Raw genomic sequence first — 12,615 nt, 5'->3', positions numbered from 1 at the left:
TCTGGGTATATCTGTGATACCAGCACTTCAAAATCAAACTTGAATCTTTACAAATGTTCAGTGATTGATCTGATTTATTTGGAAGTACCAGGTGGTGATATGACTTACGTGCTTTGTATTTTCTCTTTCAAACGTGCCCTCCATTTCTATCATGTATTCCTGTTTGACGGTGAGCTCTTCCAGTGGTCTCTCCCTTACCCCATGTTGTGTCCTTCACTCATACCCTGGAATATCCTGTACAATGGAGTTACTCACAGACAGACTACCTTATCTGACCTGTGGTGTTGCTATGCTGGTTTCTGCTCGTATATGCTAAAGAGACCATTGACCTGCTGCCTGCTTTGAGTCGTGCAAAGTCATCCTTTCATGCATCTTTTATGCTTACTGTGAATTTCTGCTCGAGTTTAATAAAACTGGAAAGATTGGCTACCCCTTTGTTCTCTACTTTTCAAGCCAGTATGTCTAATAAGCTCAGTTGCATGTTGCATTGAAAGAGAAGTGTGGTTAAATTCAAGAAGTTGAAACAGAATTCTTTGGGGAAGTTTTGTTTGTTTGTTTGTTTGTTTTTCTGGCATGACTGTATCACATACTAAAGCAACTGCTATGAGAAAAAATCAGAACGATTAAAAATGGACCGTTTCTAATGTGTTTATTTCATTTTTATCTTTCAGTCTATCAGAGAAGTCACAGGCTATGTTTTGGTGGCTTTGAATCAATTTGAATACCTGCCATTGGAGAACCTGCGCATCGTTCGTGGGACCAAACTCTATGAAGACCGATATGCTCTGGCGATATTTCTTAACTACAGAAAGGATGGCAATTTTGGACTCAGGGAACTTGGCTTGAAGAACTTGACAGGTAAGTGAAACTTTTAAATGCAGTGGATTAGTTGGGAAAAAAAGAGCTTGTTGAACATGTGCATCAATGTCCTCAGTCATTTACATTGTGCAAATAACAGGTACCATGAGGGGCTGGCAGTTCTACACTGTTTGAAAGGCTCGTTGGTACTTAATTTCATTCCTTTTCAGAATCACAGCTGAACTTTTTCCAGTACTGCTCAAATGCTATGTATGAAATTCATGCCAAGAGCGTATTTGCAACAAAAAGAATTGTTGAAAGAAACGACACACTTTTTTCTTAGTTTTGAGAACACAAATTTGGTTATTATTATGTTGCTTCAGGTGCTACCTATTTTCTGGCAAGTTAGCTTTGGCTTCCTCAGCCTCAGCTCTTGCTGCTGTGTCAGCATTGCTGCTACTCTCACAGAGGTGGGGGAAAGAGAGGTGGGTGAGAGGGGACACTGGATCTTTGGAGTATTTAATTTAAGACCTCCGCTTTCAAATAAAAAAGTTTATTATATATAGTGATATTTTTTTGAGGCAAAAATGTAAACTAAGTCTATGTTTCCGTGGTCATCTGTAAGTTCAGGGCTGGATGGATAAAGATGTGGGGTAGGTCAGCATTTCATATCTCCCAGATGAGGGTCTGCAGTAACTGGTTTGAGAGATTAAATGCTGGCTAAATATCATATCATATATTGCACTGTAACTTAATAAAGGCCAGGCAGTGGCAAAGTTTCTTTAGGGAGTTCACAAGAAGTGTTTTATTTGTGCATGGTTCCTTGTGAAGGGAGGGTTGTCTGCTATGATCATTTGTACTTTTAAGTTTTGGAGTTTGTGAAATGGCCTTATTTCTACAAGTGGCTACATGCTGAGTGCAAACACTGATGTGAGCTGGACTTGAACCTGACTACAGGGAGGTGGGAGCATTTTGAACTGTATTAAGGCACCCTTCACTCCTGACTTTTTTTTGTGTTGGTGTATTCAGTGATACACAAGTGCCTGCAGTTCCCTTCTGTTCAAGCCTCTCTGGGTTGTACAGAGATGCTTTCAAAAATAGGAAAGAAAAGGAGATTTTGACTGTTTTACAGAATAAAACACAATTTTAGCAGACTTTCTGATCAGGTTCATTCTTCTAGTCAGACTTCTAACACTTTTGCTTACTGAGGCCATCGTGCTGATACCAGTGCACTTCCCAAAGTCTCTAAATCCCTGCTGTGCTTCTCTCTATCATTGTCATAATCCAATTTTCTCCTATTCTGTTCCCACATTTTCCCTACACTTATGATTTAGGGTATTCATTATGTCTGCCTGTGCCTTCACATAGCACAGCTACAGCATCATGTACTAATTTTCTACTTCTTCGGATACTTTTCTTGTCTATGAGTCTCAAAATGCTTTGTAAAAGACACTAGGCTGGATGAAACTGAGACTGAGAGGTGATGTGAGGCCAAGGCCAGGAAAGGACTGGAACCCTTTTCTCTTGGGCTAGAGGCTGTTCTGCCAGGAAGCAAGGGTTGTATTTTCAGTGCTTGTTTATCCATGGCTTTACTGCTCAGTAACATGAAAAACCTTATCTTTTAGGCCCCGGCTCAAGATTTTGTTCATGAACTAGCTGCCCTGTGCCAATGAACAGTTCGTCTGACTCCAGAGGTTCTCTCTGGAAGCTGTTTTTATGTGATAGGCATAACACCAAAACCATCCAGCAAATAGCTTGACTGTCTTTTCAGGTGTTGTGAGAAAGTCTGCCTTAGCCCAGCCTTTGAATCTTCCCTAACATGAGATCATCACAGCCACTTCATCTGATTTAGGTGTTTACAAAGCCCTCTGATGGGATTATTTGGCTCAAAACCTATTGTTGTCTCTTGGAAGAAAAGTTCCCTAATAACACTAGCTTGTCTCTGCTGAGTGCTTAAAATAGCTACCGGGTGCTGCGTATGAGCTAGTGCGTACTTAAAAATACTCTAATATTTTCTGGATAGCATGTGCCAGGGCCCTGTGAGTCCCTACAGCAGCTGTTCTTTGACCATTTTATATACTGTTTAAGATGCACCTGGCTATTTTAACCCACAACGTGCTTCTTGTTGCAAATGCTCTCCCTGGAGCGTATTAATAGTTAAGTCATTTTTGTAACACAGCCTTAATAACTACATAAAAATAAGTGGTGGTTGCGGGAGTCAGTGATGTTGCAAGGCCACAAAAGATCAGCTGTGTCTGGGTCTTCCCTGTGCCTACCAACCGCTCCGTATTTACATCAGAAACAGCCAGTGATTTGCATTGAATTTAAGATGAAGTTTATGGTTCCCATGAACTTGCATCCATCAAGCTTCTAGTCCACTACAGATTTAAAGAGACCAGCTGTGAATGGTGCATTCCTTCCACCAGAGTAAAATATAAACGTAACTACTGCCTTGCATGCCCAGAACTATCTTTCCAGGGCTTACGTTCACAAAAGCTCGGGAGGTTCTGTTCTTATTTGTGCATTGTCTGGATGCAGGGTTCCTGATGCTATTTCAGTCTGTTACTGCACAGTGTTCAAATACAAACGCTACCCCTGTGTCAAATAAATGCAGAGGCTGTTCTCACCTGCAGGTTATCCTATGACTTAACCAGAGGCAGGATTTCATCCCCCTGTGACGTACCATTGCATTATTTTTAGTGTGTTGTTAACAGCTGTGTTTTTATTGTCAGATATGTCTATCATGCTTTCATATTTAAATGTAACTTTAAATGCTTGAATTTTTCCCCTTAAGCTATATATGTGTATGTATAAAAGACAACTGCGAAGGCAGTAAGTTTTATCTTGCACAGAAAGCACGATGCAGTTCTCACTCATGATGTCTGTCATCCTGAGAGGGAGTTTTGTTTGTGCAGCACAGGTCAGGAGCAGATCCTAAAATTCATGTGACACTTCCAGAAAGTCTTGCCTATAAAAATCAATTTCTCACTTATTATAATAACTTAGTCAACGATTCCACAAGTGTCAAAAACAAAAAGACATTGAACTAATGAAGAGGCTGCTGTCATCTCAGCTGGACTCATCTCAGCTTGCAGATTCAGCTGCCAAGTAGCCTTAAAATAAAATGCAGTTTTGACATACTGAACGTATTATTCAGGCTGAGATTAGCAGAATAACTGATGCTGAGGGTATGCCACCTTCTTCCATTTACTGCCTATGAGCTAGTGCAAATCATTCCTGTCTTTCCCATGTAGCTAGGCAGTCAACCTTAACTTATCCAATGAAAGGGCATAATCATTGTTCACACTTTGAGTACTCCAAATATAGAGAATACCTGATGGCTGCATTTCATTATGGCATTTATCTTCATGAGCTGGGAAGGAGGGATAACTCACAAGTGCCAGAACCACTTATGAAGCATCCCATATTTTCTTCTGAGTGAAGATGAGTAGCAGAGATCTACAGCAAATGATGCATCTTTGAATGAGCGGAGATAACGTCATCATCTCCCCTATTGGCCTTGGAAATAGAAGTTCCCCTGGAATTCCTTAAATGTATTAGACTAAAGCAGATTTAGGAGTGCTTAGTTTGATAACATGTAAAAGCAGGAAAATTTGGAGTTTCTTACTTGCTAGCTTTCAGGAATGGAGATAAAAGCTAAATTAAGGCAACTGTGGTTCAAGTGGCAAACGCGTGTTGTAGCCCAAAGGATTTGGCCAGTGATAGCCAAGGAAATCTCATTTGATTGGCAGGAAAGTCACAGGGGAAAGGATGGTTTTCACTGGGTGTAGAAAGTGATCCATTGTAAATTTTCCCTTCTCACAAGTCTTTGTAATATTTTTGTTTGTTTGTTTTAAGTTTTGATTACATTTTTAATCGTTCTGTAAAAAAAAAATTGAACATTCTGTGATAATTTTCAGTATATTTTCAATATATTTTTTCCTCAAGAAATCAAAAATGCTAAAGGGTGCTTTGGAGGGGGGAGAAAAAAAGAACGACCACTTCTCTGGTAAAGGTTACTTGTCAGCGATTTTCTATCTTCCTTTTTTTTTTTTTTTTTTTTTTTTTTTTTTAAACAAGGACTGTTCATTTACTATCATTACACTGCAGCTCAGTCGAGATTGAGGGAAGGGCACGGGAGGAGTCATATTTTCTTTTGGTTTTGTTGACTCTGCACATTTGGAACCAAAGGTGCTTTTGGGTATCTTACTTAGATACCTGCCCAGGGCCTGAGCTCCTTTAGCCCCATGTGACTGCACATCAAGCATTCTTTGGGAGGGGTAACACCTCTGCCTTTCTAGTGCCTCTCCTTGGAGCGCATGCACGTTGCATGAGCCACTGCTGAGTTCACAGTGCTTAGAGGTACGAAGGCCTGAGCATGACACCTGGCCTGAGCAGATGAGGCTGGGGTGTGCTGGTTGTGGTGTACTCCTTAATTGCTGCGGCTTCCTACTAGCTGGGCGAGCTGGGAAGAAAGCAATATGTAATTTGCCTCAGGCTTCCTATACAACAGGTGGGCAAGGCATCGCATCTCTAACCTCGGAGAGGTGTTGCTAGGATACGTGAAGGAATGAGAAATTTGTTTAAAAAATCCCTTTGGTACCCTCTGCAGTCAGGGCTGCTGCAGGAGTTAAAATGTTTTGCCCAGAAGAAGCTGCAGTGGCTCAGCGACTGCCCAGGAGTGCTGCTTTGTCTGTGGCCTTGGAGTTGCACAGACCACGGAGGCATTTGTGTCCCAGCACATCTTTGCTGACTCTCCAGCAGGTAGAAGAAAAGAGAGGAACACCTTGAGCACGGCTGTTCTTCCCCTGGGAAAGGAAAGCTCTTCAGTGCTGCGGCACAGCCCCTGGGGGCATGGTGCAGGACCTGCTACAGGTTCCCTTGTCTCACCCGTATGGAAAGAAGGGCCGAGGCTTGTGACTGCCCTTATGCTAATAAATGTGCCAGCTAGCAAGCAGCCGTCTCCCCCGGGACACTGTTAGACTGTCTTGGAAAAAAATTGCCCCACTGCAGGTAGTGCTCTCCCCTGACACTGTCGCATGTAGCCAGGGGAGTCCGGAGATGGATCTCTGCTGGCAGGAGCGTGCAGGCACCTCGTGCCGAGCACAGAAACTCCGACCAGCGTGGATCCAGCCTGCGCCGTGCCAGTTGGCATCAGTGCCTGGCAGCTCTTCCAGGCGCTCCTCGCTGCACGGCTGCAGACGTGGCCCCGAGGAGTCCCAGATAAGGGACCCACGGGGCTGAGGTGTAACCCCCGCAAGCCAGCAGAAGATGGCTCACAGGTGCTATCGAGGCACGTAGGCATATTGGACCCGGCCAGAAATAAATACTGATTTTGAGCTCCATGAGATTTATACTCACGAGTTGATTATGTTCAGTAACAATGGCTGAGCTTTGGATTTTTAATTTCAGCAAGGCTAGAATTTTACAGTCTCTAAAGGATTCAGATATGCTTTTGTCATGCTAAATGGTATAACTAATGTCTGATTTTTTGCAACCTGTTGTTCACTAATTTATGCTCAGCTTTATTTCAAAGCACTTTATTGTTTTTAGTTCTGTCTCTGATGTTAGAAATGTGCGACCTTGTTTGGAATGATTATGGCAAGGAATTAAAAGAAAAGTAAAAGCTTATAGTAATGATTTATTGGTAAATGTGTTCTGATCACACGCTCAAAGGATTCCACTGACAGGATTGTCTTAAACTCCTGCCTTTGCTCCCTGAAAGCTCTTTGCTGCTTCCCCCCAGCCCAACCAATATTTTCACATAAACTGTGAAATGCACATTGTGTGTTGGAAGCAGGCTAAAACAGTTTATTGCAAGTCGTTTGCAGATTGTTCCCTGCAAGTCTCCAGTATCACACAACAGAGTAAGGTCACATCACACAGCCCCTCCTGCAGCCAAAACAGGGCTTAAAATTATGGGGAGGAGAAGCTAGGCCAAATCCTTAGCTGGTGTAAAGTGGCATGGTTCCTTTGACTTTGTAATGAAATGAAATTCAAATTGCCCCTTGCTTTCTTCAGTGGATAATTTAATTCACACTTTAATTTATAAGTTAACTAGTGCCTAACTCCTACTTAAGCCCTTTTAAGGATGTTGTATTCAGGATGCTCTGTCAGGATTAATACCAGCTAATGATAGCTGACTCAAGGCATGTCTGCACCATGCCGCGGAGCTCTGTGTAGGACCTGGAGCTAGCATCAGGCTGGCTGGCTTTAGAATTAGCGTAGCTGCATCACTGGGGTCCTGTGCCTGGGCTAAATAACCCAGCAAGGTGGACCCAGCAGGTTGCTCCTGCCTGAGTATGGTCCCTGGAAACAGAAGCACCTTGTCCTGGATCTTAATTAAATGGCTGCTGCGTGAAGGGGAGTGGAGTGGGTAGAAGGATGGGGAGACAAGAGCAGATGGAGGAAAGCCTTCCCAGTGCTATGGTAACCTGCACCTCTGCTGCTTTCTGTTGTGAATCACCATCTTTACAATAGAGCCAATAACGTTTGCCACTTTAATTAGGCTGCTTTTGAGAGTTTGGTATGAAAATGTTAGTCAGGGAGGACCTGAGGTGATATGGAATTTAGCTTGTAACACCGTCAAATGCTAGTTTCAATGTTATTACACAGTACATCCAGGTGTGCTGCTATTGTCACCTGAAAATGCCATGTAAAATAATAATGTCAATCGTTCCGTCTTTCTTGGCAGTTTTTCCTTTTTACCTCTCTGCAGTAGTTCTCTGTGCGTTTTTCAATTATGAGGTAAGAAATTCTCCAGATTTCGGATGTGTGAAACACCCTTTAGCTTTTTTAGAAATATGGGCAATCAAGATAAATCCAGTAATGCTGAAACCTTCTAGTAATGTAGTAGCTTTGCCTGACTTCAGTGACTTGAGAGCTTTAAAAGCACAGGGACTTGTCTGGCCACATGCTTTGCAGGGAGTTAAACATCTGAACAGAGTAATCCCTCCATTTCAATCACACGGGTCAGGAATGGGTGGCATTTCAAAACATCCAAGTTTGGCAGACAGATCTGTGCTGAGCTACACTATAACTTCAGTAAAATGCAATAAGCATTGCAGACAGGAAGGAATTGTGTGGTTTGTAGTGGCAGCACTGCTGGAAAGATGCAACCCAGCTCCTGCGTGGGACAGAAAGGAGCTGTATGCCACAGCTCAGGCCAGGGTCTGATCTAGACTAGGTCTTTTCAAATGGAAATCCTTGTCACTCCAGTAGTTTATCTTCAGTTCGGAGAAGAAAAGAAGCATTAATTTCAGTGCTTTAATTTTTTTTTTTAGTAGTTTTTGTCTTGTTCTTTTTTTCCTTCTCTCTACAGTCTCTTGAACTCATTGATTTTCTTACTTCCTTCTGACAGGCCACAGCTGACAAGGAATTTGGTGCTTCTGTAGCATAACGAAAGCCTTGTGTTACGTGGTGAACGTAACCTGCTGGCACTCCCTAGCTAAAGGGCAGGTTGTAGAGTAGGCAAGTTCTGCTGACGCAGGGCTGTGAGCTCTGAGCCACTGGTGTGGCAGTGGGGCTGTGGGGTCTAGGGCTCAAAATGGGAATGAAGCTCTGGGAGTCAGATGCCAAGTTTCATGTATTTAAGTAAAGATCTGGGCCTCAGCAGAAAGCATTTCAGTGGCGTTGCATCATACAAAGCAGCGTATGCCTACAGAGCTGGATTTAAACCTGGTCCAAGAGTGTGAGCTCCCTTATCTAGCTTCTCCAGGAACCTATAGGAGCTGGGGTTTAGGACACCATTCTTTAAAGCATTCATCAAGTTCAGAGAAGATGGGATTGGGCCCCTAGGTTTGCAGTGTGGAAATAATTGATGTTCCTAGGATCAGAGTCTGTTTATTTTATTGTCATTTACTACTGAGGGAGGTTCCCTAGAAACTTTATAGGGTAGAGACCATAGAGGTGATGAACAGAAGACTGTTTAATTTACTGCATCTAGCTCCCGTGAAGCCCCTGCAGACAGATGAGGCAAAAAGCCCTCCTGTACACTTGTACAAGGACGAGGCTGTCATGGAGCCTTCACTAGTTGAAGGAGGCAAACACTCACCTTCTGCTTGGCCAGCTCCATCCCAGGCTGCTTGTTCCTTCCCTGCACACACACCTAGCCCATGCAGTGTCACAAATCTCAGCCTAGGACTGGTCTTGTCTAAACCAGTGGGGAAGGTTTTAACATGGGTGGTTCTGCAGCAGCCACAAAGTATGGCAGCGCAGGGGCAGGAGCGAGCAGCAGGTCGTTAAAAGTTTATCCAGCACTGAGTTTGATCATACAAGCTTTGGATATTGGGCTGCAAAAGGCAAATGCTGCTATTAGGAGGTTGCGTTGTGTAACTGACAGTTACAGTTGTTTCCAGAGCCCCTTTTTGGCCTGCCTCCTTTGTGTTCCCCGCCCTGCCCACAGCAGTGGAAGGCTAACAGGGGCAGCAGTTCTGGACAGTTTGGAGTGCTGTGGTTGAGGCTCTGCTTTCTAAACACTGAAACACAGTGCCAGCTGCCCTGCACCTCTGCAAAGCTGCTAAGACAAATGCAGAGATGTCCAGGAAAAGATAACCTTGAGGGCAACATAAAACCAGAAATACTCTTGTGTAGAAGGGAAGTCACCACGTGAAGAGAGGTGAGAAGGTGGCAAACACCCAACCATGGCCCCACAGCCTAATGGGGAAGCAGAAGCACCCACCTTAGCAGTAACTGCGTTACGGATGAAGGAACAGGCAGGCTGCTTAGGAACATGGCTGAGACAAAACTGCTGTAGTTCCCTGCTACCCCCCAGTTGGTCCCACCTGCTTTGTGAGGGCTTCTTTCCATGCAGAATGAACCTTGATTGGTGTGAGGTGACAGCGGGAGGCAATCAGAGCAGGAGGCAGGTAATGGGTGTGGATGCGGAGCTGTCGGGGGCTGTAGGGACCCGCCTGCAGGCGGGGAGGGAGGAACAAAGGTATCACATGAGGAGAACACGCTGGAGGCCTTTTTCTTTGATGTTTGGAAATTGCTCTAGGGGCTGTCTTCTCTAAAACCCTTTTGCTTTCTTTTTTCTTCTTCTTTTCTTCTTTTTTTTTTTTTTTTTTTTTTTTTTTTCCTTTTCCTTTTTTTCCCCCTTGGTGAAACTTTCATAGATGTGCTTTCATTTCTTTAAGGTTTAGAAGAGAGGGTGTCCATCCAGCCGATCATCCTACAAACACCGTACTTACGCTGGGGTTCCCCTGGGAGCTGGCTTCTGCTTCTGCCCCTCAGAAGTAACGTAGCCACATGCTTTGAGTTTGAAACCACAGGTACCCCTGATGTGGGAGCACGGAGTGAAGGGCAGCATCAAACACGGTTCTTTCTGCCTTGCTGGAGAGATGAGATTGTGTTGCTGGGTGTTTTTTTGTGTGTGTGTTTGTTGTTAAATGGATCAGCTAGGCATGCATTCAGATGGATGGTAAAGGCTGCAACAGCTCTGGGAGCTGGTTCTGTCACCAGTGTCTGAACGGAGTGCTGCAGTCAGTCAGCTTCAAAAACCGGTAAGGGGCCACGGGTAGCTGAGGGCAGGACGCAGAGGCTGACTGGGCCTGGAGAATTCAAGATGTTTTTGCCAAAAGTATTTTTGGACACTTTTTTAAAAAATAGAAATCTGTTATCGGGGAAGTTTTCTGCAAGAATGGAGGATCTTAGAAAGGAGGGAAAAATGATGAAATAGGCACCATCTTTTACATGTATTTTAAAATGAGCACACATGGCTTATAATAGTAAATGGCTTTTCATGCTTTTTAATATAGTTTAATTTGCATTTTCAACCAAATTGAAACTTTTGGTGAAAAGTAACTGAATCTTTTGTAGACTGTTTTCTGTCAGATTTCAGCTTGCAAAAGTATCCAGTGTTGGCTTCTTTACCTGGCTTAAGGAATGAAGGGTTTTCGCAATCCTTGAAAAGTGGTTTTCTGCTCATATTTCATCCCAACATCAGTCATAAGATCCTTGCTTTCTTGTAAGAGTGTGTCCAATGGCACAGACATACAGAGCAAGTTTTAAATGAGTGAGTTTGGCCACAGGTTGCGGCGCCGGTGTATTGACTTGGAGTTTTATGTGAGCTACCTGCTTTTTGGCAGGGATAATTGTCTTTTAACAGGGCTGCGTGCTGTGGTGTCTGAACTTACCCCAGTGTTCTTGCTTCAGACTACTGTGGTGTCCCTAGAGCGTGCTGTAATCACTCATGGGGTTACTTGTGGATGCAGAGCCCTCATGTACGTGCTTCTCACACTGGGATCCCAGTGTGTCTCTGGTTCTGGAGTAGGGAGTGGTTGTTACTGATTTGGTTTGGTTTGGTTTTAGCCAAAGCAACATCAGAGACGTACCCTTGAGATAGTGGCAAACTTTGTGCTGAGATTTAGGTCATGGCTGAGTTTATTTCCTGGTCTGAGAGCCCAGTCCATATCCTGCTGAAATTGTTCTTTACTTGTTTTATACGAGAAGCTAAGTGGAAAAAAGAGGAGCCAGGTTTCTCCTCTCTGCTAGAGCTAAAACAACTGTGTTTCATTTCCATGAAATAATAATGATTCGTTTCCCCTAATATTTGAATTCCTTACAAGCTTTAGTCAGCTACAGATCCTTTGCACACTGTTGCAAGCAATGGTAATAGTAATTAAATAAAACGTACTGCAGAAAATGTTAAGCACACTGCTGGCTCTTCTTACAGACTACAACACTGCTTATTTATTTCTTTATTTCTTAGGGCTATGCTGCCCTACAGGTAGGTGTAAAAGCCCTGCTACCAAGGGTTGTCTCCGGCTGGCTGTTGCTAGCAGTTCTATGCGGGGACAGGCAGCCACCTTCGACCAGCGCTGACAGTGAGGTTGTCTGAGCTCTAGCTGAGTCTGTGCCAGGGAGAGGTCAGAGGTGGAGGGGATGGTTGGTCAGAAACACTACAAGATGGATTGAGTGGATCAGGACTAAACTTGTCTTTTTTTTTTATTCTTTTCCTTTGCCCTTGCAGGGTTATGTAGGAGTTTTTAAATGATGCTATTATGGCCACGGGGCAGGGGTTTTCATCTCCTGCTGAGTTAATGATTACTTACGGAAACCATGCTTCTGGTGGCCACGCTGAGGTGGTGATCCAGGCCAGGTGCAGGTGTGCACTGCAGTGTAGTTGTGAGGTAAAGGTGATGGTGATGAAAAGCTTTAGCAATGACTGGACTCAGAGGCTGATCTTTAAATGAGGCTTTAAGTGAGACTTAAAAGCAAGCATTGAGCTAAAATATGCATAGGGTAAGGTTGCAAGGGCATCTTCCTCCTCAGTGTACATGGGAAGAAGAGCTGAGAGGGATATTTTAATGGCTGTGACTACATAATGGAGTAATCCCAAGGGCTGTACGGTTAGCCCCATGCGAGCTCAGTAAATCTCACTGCAGCCCCAGTTTCATTCAGGAGCAAGACTTCTGCATGTACAGAGCTGAATGGTTTTGATTTAATATTCAGAAGCATTCTGCTTCCCAAATAAAGGTAATATTTTTGCTAGTTGAGAGATTTATTAATATCTTAACTTGGCCTTAGCTTTAGCCTTTTTCTTCTTCCTTTTCTTTAAAAAACAAATCTTACCATAAACCACCCTCAAAGTTTGGAGAAGTAATCAAAGCTCTGCTGAGCAAATATAACTGTACTGATGGGTTGAATGAGCTATGACCTCTGCCGACCTCATTCTGCTCCATTTCCCCTTCAGGATGGTAGCAGTGGCTGCAAGTAAACATTAATCTGCTAATGTAGCTTCTGATATAAATAGAAAAAACATATAATTGCCGTCACTGGTTTACCAGTGGGCCTGTCCAACCATACTGCTCTGCT

The 12,615-nt window shown here is 43.6% G+C and overlaps 1 protein-coding gene across 7 annotated transcripts in view; it reads left to right on the top strand.

Moving 5' to 3' along the window:
• The window catches only part of ERBB4 (erb-b2 receptor tyrosine kinase 4), a 590,714-nt gene that overhangs the window by 304,780 nt on the left and 273,319 nt on the right, over nt 1-12,615 (top strand). For all 7 annotated transcript variants that reach the window (XM_084524744.1, XM_084524743.1, XM_084524742.1 and 4 more), the window contains one exon: nt 672-858. In XM_084524744.1, coding sequence (XP_084380870.1) covers nt 672-858 — 187 coding nt within the window. The remainder of the gene's footprint in view (nt 1-671; nt 859-12,615) is intronic.

The sequence above is a fragment of the Aythya ferina genome (genome assembly GCF_964211825.1).
Source record: "Aythya ferina genome assembly, chromosome: 6".
NCBI classification, from domain to species: domain Eukaryota; kingdom Metazoa; phylum Chordata; class Aves; order Anseriformes; family Anatidae; genus Aythya; species Aythya ferina.
Note: the sequence above shows the minus strand (reverse complement) of the source record. Positions and strands in the feature narration are given on the sequence as shown.